The 12,151-nt window shown below is 48.0% G+C and overlaps 1 protein-coding gene across 1 annotated transcript in view; it reads left to right on the top strand.

Moving 5' to 3' along the window:
- The first annotated feature begins 8,741 nt into the window (after positions 1 to 8,741).
- The window catches only part of leg1.1 (liver-enriched gene 1, tandem duplicate 1), a 40,118-nt gene continuing 36,708 nt past the window's right edge, over positions 8,742 to 12,151 (top strand). The window contains exon 1 of the mRNA XM_070884209.1: positions 8,742 to 9,069. Within this exon, the coding sequence (XP_070740310.1) occupies positions 8,742 to 9,069 (328 nt within the window). The remainder of the gene's footprint in view (positions 9,070 to 12,151) is intronic.

Genomic DNA, 12,151 nt, shown 5'->3' with positions numbered 1-12,151 from the left:
TGTGAATCTTCTCTTCTTAGGCAGTCCCTCAGAGTCGAGGATGACTTGCTTCCACACTAATACGAGTTCTAAGGTGACTGATGAGACCAATGCGGGACCTACAGTCTCTGTCACAGGTGGGGCAGACGGTGGTTGAAGGGACGGGTGGGTGGGGTGCTTGAGTTGTTGTGCGCTCTTTCCACTGTTTGCGCTTGGCTTCCGCGTGCTCCCGGCGATGAGACTCGAGGTTTTCATCGCCGTCTTGGATGCTTCTCCTCCACTTTGAGCGGACTTGGGCCAGGGATTCCCAGGTGTCGGTGGGGATGTTGCACTTTTTGAAGGAGGCTTTGAGGGTGTCCTTGTAGCGCTTCCACCCGGGGTTCGCTTGCCATGTCAGAGCTCTGTGTAGAGCGCTTGTTTTGGGAGTCTAGTATCGGGAATGCGGACGATGTTGCTCGTCCATCAGAGCTGACCAAGCGTGGTCAATGCTTCGATGCTGTGGATGCTGGCCTGAGCGAGAACACTGACGTTGGTGTGCTTATCCTGCCAATGGATTTGCAGGATCTTGCGGAGGCAGCGTTGGTGGTTTGAGGTGCCTGCTGTACATAGTCCATGTCTCTGAAGCATATAAGCGGGTGGCTATCACTACTGCTTAGTAGACCATGAACTTGGTGCCAGATTTGAGATCGTAATCTTCAAATACTCTCTTCCTCAGGCTACCGAAGGCTACACTGGTGCACTGATGGTGGTGTTGGACTTCATCATCGACGCCTGACCTTGTTCCCAAGGTATAGAAAATGGTTCATGTTGTCCAAGGCCTCATCATGGATCTTGATAATCAGGAGGTAGTACTGTGCGGCGGGGTCAGGTAGGTAGAGGACCTTTGTCTTTTGGATGTTTAATGTCAGGCCCATACTCTCGGACGCTTTGGTGAAGGTGTTGACGATGGTTTGAAGTTCGACCTCCAAGTGTGTGCAAATGTAAGCGTCATCTGCATACTGTAATTCAGTAACAGAGGTTGGGACAACCTTGGATCTGGACTGGAGGTGACCAAGGTTGAACAGTTTCCCGTTTGTTCTGTAGATTAGCTCCACTCCAGTGGGGAGCTTATTGAGGGTGAGATGGAGCATTGCAGCAAATAAGATCGAGAAGAGTGTTGGTGCGATGACATAGCCTTGCTTGACCCCGGTCCGCACGTATATTGGTTCTGTGGTGGATCTGTTAGTCAGGATCACAGCTTGCATGTCATTGTGAAGCAGGCGGAGGATGGTGACAAACCTTTGAGAGCAACCGAATTTGAGGAGGACAATCCATAATCCCTCATGGTTGACAGTATCGATGGCGTTTGTCAGGTCAAAGAAGGCAATGAACAGACATCGGTGCTGCTCCCTGCATTTTTCTTGAAATTGACGCGCGATGAAGATCATATCCATTGTGCCCCTAAGTGGTCGGAATCCACATTGCGACTCTGGGAGGAGTTCTTCAGCCACTGAGAGAAGGCAATTGAGGAGGATTCTTGAGACGGCTTTCCCTGCGGCAGACAGCAGGGAAACTCCTATGTAATTACCGCAATCGGACTTGTCACCTTTCTTGAAGATGGTCACAATTACAACATTTCTGAGACCTCTTGGCATGCTCTCCTCCTTCCAAATAAGATAAATTAATTAATGGATTCGCATTAATAGTGCTTCTCCGCCATGCTTTACTACTTCGGCAGGGATTGTTGTTCTTCAGTTGTCAGTTGGCCTTTTCAACCTCGTGCTGGGTTGGGGTTGTGCTGAGATGGTGGCGGGTGGCATGCTGTGAGATGGAGTCGAGGACACTCACGTCGAAGACAGAGTCTCGGTTAAGGAGATCTTCGAAGTGCTCCTTCCAGCATTGACTGCCTCTTTGTCCATGATGAGCACCTCTCCATTCTAGACCCTCAGTGGGGAAGGACTTTGGGTGCTTGGGCCGTAGGTGGTCTTGATTGCGTTAAAGAATCTACGCATGTCGTGGTTGTCGGTTAGTTGCTGGACCTCCTGCGCTTTTTCCAACCACCACCTGTTCTTTAGGTCACGAGTTTTATGTTGGACCTCAGCCTTCAGACTGAGCTGCTTTCTTGCTCTCAAGTTGTGTTGCTGTTTCCAGTTCAAGAATGCCTTGCACTTGCGGCTTATCAGCTCCTGGATCTCCTGGTTGTTCCGGTCGAACCAGTCATGATATTTCCTGGTCGAGTGAGCAAGCGTCTCTTCACAGGTGTTAATTTTGGGGCCTTGAGGGTAGACCAGGCACTGTGAATACTCTGCATCTCCGGTTCACTGGAAGTCGTCAGGTTGGTTGAGAGGTGCTGGCTGAATAAGGCTTTCTTAGCAGGGTCTTTGAGTGCTCCAGCGTTGATTTTCCTGCGGCATCGTTTCTGGGGCTACATTGATGGAAATGACAGAGCGGATTAGGAGTTGGTCAGTCCAGCAGTCGTCAGCTCCTGTCATGACGCGGGTGATGTCAAAATCCTTGAAATCCCTCGCTTGGACGAAAACATAGTCGAGCAGATGCCAGTGCTTGGAGCCAAGTGTTGCCATGAGGTTTTGTACTTGTCTCTGATGAAACAAGGTGTTGGCTATGACAAGACTATATTCTAAGCATTTCATCAGGGGGGGTACCATTGGAGTTGGTTTTCCCGACCCCTTCTTTGTCGATCACAATGCTCCAGATGCCTGTGTCCTTTCCAACTCTGGCGTTGAAGTCGCTAAGGAGGATCAGCTTGTCGCCGGTTGGGACTCGGGACAAGGATTGTTCAAAGCTGGAGTAGTATTCCACTTTGGGCTTGTCTGTAGCTTCCAATGTTGGGGCGTATGCACTGATGAACGTAGCGCACTGGTTCCAGGCTAAGGTGAGCCGAAGGTTCATGAGGCGTTCGTTTATCCTGCAAGGGGAACCTCTGAGGCACCCAACTAGCTCATTTTTTATGGCGAAGTCTATCCCATGGAGGCGGTGTTCTTCTTCTGGTTTACCTTTCCAGAAGGTGTAACCACCACCTTGTTCCTTGAGCTGGCCTTCCCCTGCCCACCGAGTCTCTCTTAGGGCTGCGATATCTATGTAGAATCGTCTGAGTTCCCAGGCAACGCTAGCAGTATGGCGTTCCTGTCTGTCGCTGTTGTGGTTGTCCATGAGGATCCTGACATTCCAGGTCCCAAACTTAATTTTAAAGGGTGGAAGATGCCTGTGCGTGAATTCTTTTAATATGGGGTGGCCGTTGCACACCAGCTACCACACGGGCTTGACAGAGCAAGGTCTTGGTCCAATGGCAAGGGGATCCAAGATGATTGGAGACCAGGCTCTGCTGTATGGACCCAGTACATACACACACACACACACACACACATACACATATTCCTACTGTCCTCCTCCCTCCTTCCTATAGGTCCTCTCTCGCTGGGTTTCATAGAACGCAGTGTAGGCCTCCCGACCTCGCTGTTGACCCGTGCTGCACCTTCCCTGGGCCCCAACCCCGCTGCTGGTCCCCGCTGTGCTACTCCTCGGCCTCGACCTCAACCTCGCTGCAGGACTCGACATCGATCCTGGGCCCCAACATTGCTGTTGGGCTCGCCCTCACTGACTGGGGCCCGACCTTGCTGCACCTCTCCCGGGCCCCGCTCCTGGGTCCTGACCTCGCTGCTGCGCTCGACCTCACTGCTGGGGCCTGACCTTACTGCACCTCTCCCGGGCCCTGCTCCTGGGTCCTGACCTCACTGCTGGGGCCTGACCTTACTGCACCTCTCCCGGGCCCTGCTCCTGGGTCCTGACCTCACTGCTGGGGCCCGACCTTGCTGCACCTCTCCCGGGCCCCGCTCCTGGGTCCTGACCTCGCTGCTGCACTCGACCTCACTGCTGGGGCCTGACCTTGCTGCACCTCTCCCGGGCCCTGCTCCTGGGTCCTGACCTCGCTGCTGGGGCCTGACCTTGTTGCACCTCTCCCGGGCCCTGCTCCTGGGTCCTGACCTCGCTGCTGGGCTCGACCTCACTCCAAAATACGCAACCAATCAGCTACCTGGTTTCCGGTGATGTCACACTCCGATTTTATTTTTCTCCCCCCTGTTTGTGCTGCTTGAAGCCTAGCTCAATTTGTCGTCCCGGATTCTCCCGCTCCCGGCGCTGGTTGGCGCTCCTTTTAAATTCCCGGATTCTCTTGGAATTGTGAATACACCATTTAACAATGCATTACATCAGCACCTTATATATTACATACCCAAGAAATAAATCTGACACAAAACTGGGTTCCAATGTGTATTTTATAAGTGCATGTCCTTAAAAAACCTATTCCTTTAGTGCATTTCTGAATGAGACCTTGATGTCATTGAAAGTTATTTGGCTATGTCCTTGTAGAATATAATTCATTAAAAAATAAAGGAAGTTAAAGTTCTATTATACAGCTTTTTAGGCTCATCAAGGTGATAATATTAACACTGAGGAACAGAACACTTGTCCACTTTGAACATGCAGAGCCGATCTAACATGCTGTGTATACCTCCCTCTGCTTTGAGTCAATGGCAACCTTGGAAAATAACTGGACTCAGTGGCAGCACTCTTACTTTTGAGTCAGTTATAATGGCTTTGTAGGACAGAGTTGTGCAGAACACAGAGGGCAATACGAATATTGAAGATCTTGGCTGAACTGTACCATAATATACCCCTGATCTATCCAACTATAAGAATTGCTGTCTGAGGGTGTTAAAGACGTGTCCTATTATGACTGGTTGAAGGGTGTGGCACGTTATATCTCTCCTCAGAATTTGTCCCTGGCATGACATGGACATGTCATGAGCCATAATTCCGTATGGCATCCTTAGCGAATCACAGGCTTGCCAAGTCCAAGTTACCGAGAAGTACAACCAGTCATAGATTAGAAATACAGTACACCTTTAAAGAGCTGCCAGGAAGGCGCAGAGAAGTTCCCCTAACTTACTTTGTTCAACAAGACCAAAATATTTCATAAACTAGGGGTACATCGAGCACAGCAAAGTGCCTTTAACAATAACTATACAATCGAAGGGAACAAGTTTTGCGCACCAATTTTATACAGCCATTTAGCCTATCGCACGCTAATCAGGCCTTGGAATCGTATAATGGAGCCTTCCTCTCATTTATATTACATTTAGCTTTTTAATGAGTCTTTAAGAACAGATTCCCACCACAAACTCCATTCCCTAGTCACCAACGCCCTCCATCTCCCTGGTAATTGTCTAAGGTTGAACCAAGCCGTTCACAACCTTGGTGCTGTATTTGATCCTGAAATGAGCTTCCTACTACTACTACTAGTAGCTGAGATGTGACAAGAGATGAGTGGCGAGAGATGGTGGCGGAGGTGCGGCGAATGTTTGGTGCGGAGGTGTGGTGAGAGATCATGGCGGAAGTGCAGCAAATGCTTGTGGCAGAGGAGCGGCGAGAAATCGTGGCGGAGAAGTAGCGAGAGCTCGTGGCGGAGGTGCGGGGCCCAGAAGAGCCGAGGGCCCGGGGCAGCACAGGCCAGCCCACACTACTGTGTGTGCACTAGGTCCGTGCAACAGAGCAGGTCTCCAGTCGTCCTGGTTTACCCTTGCCACTGCATAAAGGCCTAGCTCTGTCAAACCCATGTGGTGGCTGATGTGCAACGGTCACCACACGTTAAAAAAATCCACTCACAGGCATCTTTCACCCCTGGAGTTCAGGACTGGAATATCGGGTCCGTCATTGAAACATCTGTGAACTCATCCCTTTTGGTGCAGAAGCAGGTCATCCTCGTTCGAGGGACTGCCTATGATGACTACTACTAGTCATCATGACGAGGATGACGCTTTTCACACCAAAAAAGATAGTCTCACAGGTGTTACAATGAATTACATCTGTGCGTGGATTTTTTTTAACGTGTGGTGACCATTGCACACCAGCCACCACACGGGCTTGACAGAGCTAGGCCTTGATCCAGTGGCAAGGATTGACCAAGACGACTGGAGACCAAGCACTGTTGTGCCTCCCCTGGGCCACGACTCCTCTGTTGTTATATGCTGCGCCGCTCCTGGGCCACGACCCCGCTGATATTAAATACTGTGCCACCCCTTGCTGGGCTTGACCTCCGCACATACTGGGTCAGGATCTCAGCCCCTATCTGTGCTCGACCGCCGTACCTGCTGTGCCCAGATCACAGTCCGCCGCTGGACCTGGATGCCGCTCCAATGATCCCGGATCTCAGCCCTCCCCACTGGGCTCGACCGCCGCTCCTGCTGGGCTTGGCTCTCAGCCCCCAGCTGGGCTAAACTCTCAGCCCCTGACTGGGCTCAACCTCCGCTCCTGTTGGGCCCAGCTCTCAGCCCCTGGCTGGGCTAGGACGCCACTCCAGTGGGCTGCCTGGACTCCAGTGCCGTCAATCCAGTCACCCTTGTAGAAGTGGTGGCACTCCTGGGTCAGCTCGCAGCACTCGCTGCAGTGACTAGCTCTCCTACTTATCCCCCGCCTGCTGCTGCTGGTGGTGTTCTCTCACAAGTCGGGGGGTGCCACACTGGGTCCTGGGGCAGCTTCCAACCACATATTCACTCCATGACCAAGACCAGCTACTTCCACCTCCGTAACATCAGCCATTGGTCTGCCCATTTTTGAGTGCATGGGTATGCAGTGTGTGAATGATGAGGCCCAAGGCGCGCCCAATATTACGCCTCAGGTCTCATTTCCATCGAGCTAGCTTAGTGTAAACAACTGTTAGAAATAACTTCTTTACAGCTATCTCTGGTCACTTTAAATAATCAGGTTTGAGTGCAAACCAATATGGTGGGTATATTGTGTTTAATCAGAGTTTAGGATGGAATATAATACATTAGTTATACAGCAAAAACATACGACCGCGACAAGTAGCTGATACCGATCCAGTTGGACAGATGGTTGGCACACGTTAGCAGTTCTCTGAGCAGTCTCTCTTCCTTTCATCTAGAGCCTCTTTCTCTCTCCTCCATTGTCTGTGAGGATAAGCTCTTCGGAGGTTACTTTTATTCTATTTTTAGGGGTGGGCCTGAAATGGGATATTGACATAACCATTTAGCTTACAGATTTTTCCCTTAAAACTCAATATTCAATGGGGCTTCGAGCTCTTTGTCTCAATTTTTGAAACAATCCCTTCCTAAATATCATGATCTTGTCCACATGTCTTTCCAGTTTATATTTTCTCAGGATTTTTTCATTAGAATTCGAGTTTTATCTCCCTGGTACCTATCCTCTTGGGTGCCATTAATACAAGGCCTAGCCCATACTCTTTCAACCATGAGGCCCAAACCAGGACTGTCATACTTCAATCGGTCATTATCTGTTTTATGATCGAAAAAATTGCTTTGTGTTTACATTAACTTCCCCAACTTCCTTTTATTCTAAGTCTTTCTACACTCATTAACTTTTACTTATCTTTGTAACCAGTTCTGTTAAGCTAACTTTAATCCCTACCTTAGCATTATACATAAAATACATAAACAGGGTTCAAGTCTTAACTTAAAAACAACAGATAATTGCTTAGCAACAAGGAGATTGTATATAGTACAGAATCTTATACCCTCCGCAGGAAACCAAAACATTAGCACTTCTAAGCATCTATCTAATCTGAGGAGATTCATTGTCTTCAGCTCTAACACAATCATAAACACAGCATTCTTCGCATCACAGCTTTATTCACATAACCATATGTATTTTTAGATATTTCTAGTTTCCAACACAATCGGTCGACAAAGAGTTGACAAAGATCGAGACATTGTTAGTGTTGCAGTGGCCCTCAGGTAAGTGAAAGCCATGGGGCAAACAGAAGTTGGGCAGGATCAGAAAACGGCCAGATCGGAGGCTGGGACGATCGGAGGCTGGGTGGACCGGAGGCTGGAGAAATCAGGGAGGATCGGGAAGTGGCGGCCAGCAGGGATGTAGTGGAATGGTAGCATCAAGTGTTTTTTAATTGTTTTCCTGAGTGCTTGTGCCGGCTGCCTCAGGGCAAACCAATCTTCCCTCAAACTGATGTTAGGCCCCTTTATTTGCATGTGCAAAGGGACTAAAACCTGTTTCAGGCATGGACATTCAAAATGATTTTTTTCCTTTCCCAATATGACGGGTGACACATTAATGGCCATAAAAGCGCAGCACTTCCTGCCCACCATACTGGGGGCTTTGAAGCCCAGTTAGCAGCCAAAAAACAGGTGCTGTGCGGCCAAATGTATAGGCTCTGTTTTCTTATTTTTAACAAGATAAGATCCCAGAAACTGACCATTGTCGCGGCAACATCACCATTACCTGCATTCCTTTTGTTGCTTAAAGTATAGAGAGAAAGATCTATAATTTTACCAATGAATTTCATATTGGAGGGAAGGTATTACTTGGCAAAGGCCTATATGTACATATATATATCAAGGTTCCTAACTCGCATCCATGCCAAACAACTACTTCTCAGAAACTGATGATTCTTGTAGTATGTTCTAATCTCTATTCGAATGTTATCTGATAATAATTCGCTCTTCCTTGTATTAGTAAAGCACATGGGTTTCTTAGTTTTCACTCAGCATGTAATGTCTCTTTAGGATGTCATAGCTCATATTACGTGCATTTTCCAATTGTATTGATTTGTTGTTAATTAAGCTGTCACATGAGTGAGGTTGAAACCTATTAACATGGGAAAAGAAACACTTGTGAAATTGTTTAATTGTCTGATAACTCATGTCCACGTATACAGAGGAGACCTCGGAGCCTATATAAAGAAAATTGAACATTTCTGAAAGTCATCCAAAATGGCTAAGCTTATTTTAATTTGCAAAGCATCTGCCGTTGTGCTTCTTACTTCATTGCTGTTAAATTCTTCTATTGCAAATGGACAGCAGACAGGGAGAGGAATTAATGATTACCCACAACTATGGGATAATGTTCCTGATTCATTGGACGGTTTTGTTACCATCCATAACAAAACTGTTATTAATCCATGGAATTATTTAGAACGAATGGGAATGTATAAAATACTACTGAGTGTCACAGCTAAGTACATGAATAATTTCGGACCCGGCAATACTGGAAATGTGTTGTGGGGTCTGCCTCTGCAACACGGCTGGCAATTTAAAACAGGTATGAGATTAACTAAAAGTGTTCATGATCTACCCTTGTGCAAACTCCATGTCATTTTGAGTAACTTTACTAGACTGTGCATTAATAAATGTTATTTAAAAAATAGAATTATATATAAAAATATAAAACCTGGATAAGATTCTGGGACTGGATTTTCAGGGCTTTTGAGATTTCGAGTACTGATACTGCCTGCAAAAAGTCTGAGCCCTCATCTGCAAAAAATGATCGGGGGCACAAAATCAGGCGTTACACAAGGAAATTTGTGTGTTCCAGCTGAAAATCGAGCGTTAAAAAAGTTTAGTTGATTTAGGAACTTCATTGCTGCTCAGTGCCCTGCAACATAACGTTGTATATTGTATGGTTTTATTTTAGTGGGGAGAGATATTGTTACTTTGTTGCAGTAAAATTTATGATTCATCCTTTGCCATTGGTGTCTTGTGCATCATTCCAACGTTCACCGGAGATGTGCCTTTATGGGGACATATAGCGTGTCCAGTGTTAGCTCCATCCCTCAGTTTCCTCCATTTAGGAGAACCGGTCCATTATGAGAAGGCGAAGTGCGATTCTTGGTCTGGCTGCATCTCCACACTGTCTCCCCCATGGATGATTTGGCTATCCAATGGGGGCCTTTCCAGGCTCCTCTTCATCGTCCTCCTACTCCTCCTGAGGTTGGCCTGCAATCTCCACTGGCAATGCCTGACCCCTCATGATGGCCAAGTTGTGCAACATGCTGCACGCCACAATTAATTCGGATACCTGTTGAGGGGAGTATTGAAGGCTGCCTCCAGCGCGGTCCAGGCATTGGTCTGCCTGTACGAGATGGCATATCTCTATCAGCACTTCCTTTCAGAAGGGCAGCTTTGTCACTCACTGCTCCTCAGAGAGCTGGAGATATGAGCGTTGATGCCTGTAAACTTGTGGGGGTACGCTCTCCTCCCCAGATGTCTTCTGCCTCTCCAGAGCCGTGGGCCAACATGGCCAAGAGCCCTTCTTCTAGCTTGACACCGCCTGGCAATAGCATGAAGCATGATACGCTGGCAAACTGGTAATGCCCGCATTAAATTCTCTCACTGAAGATGTAAGGGCACTTTAATGGCAGATAAAAGTGCCGGCCAGGCGGTAAAAGCTGGATGCCCGGCATTACGCCTAGAAACACCATTTATCACCCCTCCCGGTCACAAACTGAGGTGCAACTGAGCCAAAAATCCAGCCCTTAAAGTTTAATGATCACCTTATGCATAGCTTATATGGTGCCATGCATATAGTTTGGGGATATTGGAGGACTAATTATAGGGTGCCTGTAGGACTAATTTTACGGTTGGCCCTCCGCACTGGGAGCACCATACTGCAGAATTAATTCTATTTAAAGTTACATGTGTGCTGTTTTTAACCCTTTGCGACTTCAAAAAAAAAAATCATACCTTCTGATTATGCGCAAATTTTTTTTTTTGTTGCCATTTTTTTCTTCTTCCCCGCTTCTGGTCAGCTGCCAGTGACTGCCCACACATGCATAGTACACTCAGAGCTGAATCAACCATTTTTAGATTGCATTCACGATGGAAGGAGATGGGAGCAGGCAGCAAGCAAGATGGGCGGAATTAAACAGGAGGGGTGCAAGTAAATCCCTCCCAGCGTTTTTCATCGCATTTGGACCAGCATCACTGAGGAGGTATCTTATATCGACAAAATCCAAAGGACCCACACACAGTGATGCAAGTGGTTCAATGACCATTGCAGAGTCCTTAGAGTAAGTAATATTTTTATTGATGCATTCCTTTATTACTTAAATTATAAATCTGACACGTTGGTATAGGTAGGGTTAGTGTTGCACCTTATTTGCCATGAATGATCTTTACACATTATTAAGATGTCTTTCTGAGATCTTAAAAGATGTTTGTGCACTTCGATGTCTTCCTCATGAACCACGTGCAACTTCCAGGGACAATAAACAGAGGACTGCATTAAATGCACACAGTATGGTATAAGTGCTTTGATGGCTATCTGTGTGTGCCACAAGAATGGATGGGCCTTCTGGCAACCATTCCCATTGTCAACTTTGCAGGGAAAGATGTCCCACAACTGCCGGGAGCAGCGGTGGACAGGCGGTGGTCCACCCAGAACCATGTCTCGGACAGACCTCGAGGAATGAGTGACTGGTCTGATCGGTGCCTCAGGGGAGGCAACTGTCCGTGGGGGTGCTGAGCCCCCATTCGAAAGTGAGGACAAGTCCTGCAAAATCCCCGGGCTGGGTTGGGCAATGTGATGTAGTGTCTCTGGACTAGGGTTGGGGCAATGTGATGTATTGTCTGTGGAGCAGGATTGGGGCAATGTGATGTAGTGTCTCTGGGCTAAGGTTGGGGCAATGTGATGTAGTGTCTCTGGGCTGGGGTTGGGGCAATGTGATGTAGTATCTGTGGACTAGGGTTGGGGCAATGTGATGTAATGTCTCTGTACTACATATAATGGAGTAGCAGCGATCCTTCAAATGAGCCTGTGCTATGTGACCTTACTCATGTCACCCTGCCCCCTCCCCTGCTGCTAACCACTTGTCTGTTGTTTTCTATTTCCAGATGAGGAGTCGCATGCGCCACATCCTCCAATGGAAGCCTCCACCTCAGGCTGAGGAGGGGGGTGAGGGCAAGGGTGAGGATGAAGGCGAGGACCTTCAAGGAGAGGAGCAGACTAAGCAGCCTATTCCAGGAGGTGTGGGAGGGAAGGCCGATGCACTCAACACCTTTTTTACCTCCGGAGAGCATCTCGCCCAAGGAAGAAACATTCTCAGGCTTTGAGCCATCCGAGTACAAGTGGTGTGCAGCAACGCACTCCCGGGGTTGAAACTCGTATGCCATCTCTTCGGAGGGTGAGTCGGTAAAGCAAATCTGGTGACAGACAGGCAGTCGCATCTGGATATGGTAGGACAGTCCAGGGAGAGCATCCAGCTCCTAAAGGTATTGGGTAGGATTCCCGCAAGCATCGCGACACGGGGCACGGAGGAGCCGGAGGTAAAAGACGTTCGGTGCAGGTGTTGTTGTTTCGTTGTTGTTGCTATTTTATAAAAGTTTTTAAAGTTTCCCAATTCTGT

Source organism: Pristiophorus japonicus, chromosome 7 (genome assembly GCF_044704955.1).
Source record: "Pristiophorus japonicus isolate sPriJap1 chromosome 7, sPriJap1.hap1, whole genome shotgun sequence".
Lineage (NCBI taxonomy): Eukaryota > Metazoa > Chordata > Chondrichthyes > Pristiophoridae > Pristiophorus > Pristiophorus japonicus.
This window is presented reverse-complemented; position numbering and strand designations above follow the sequence as displayed.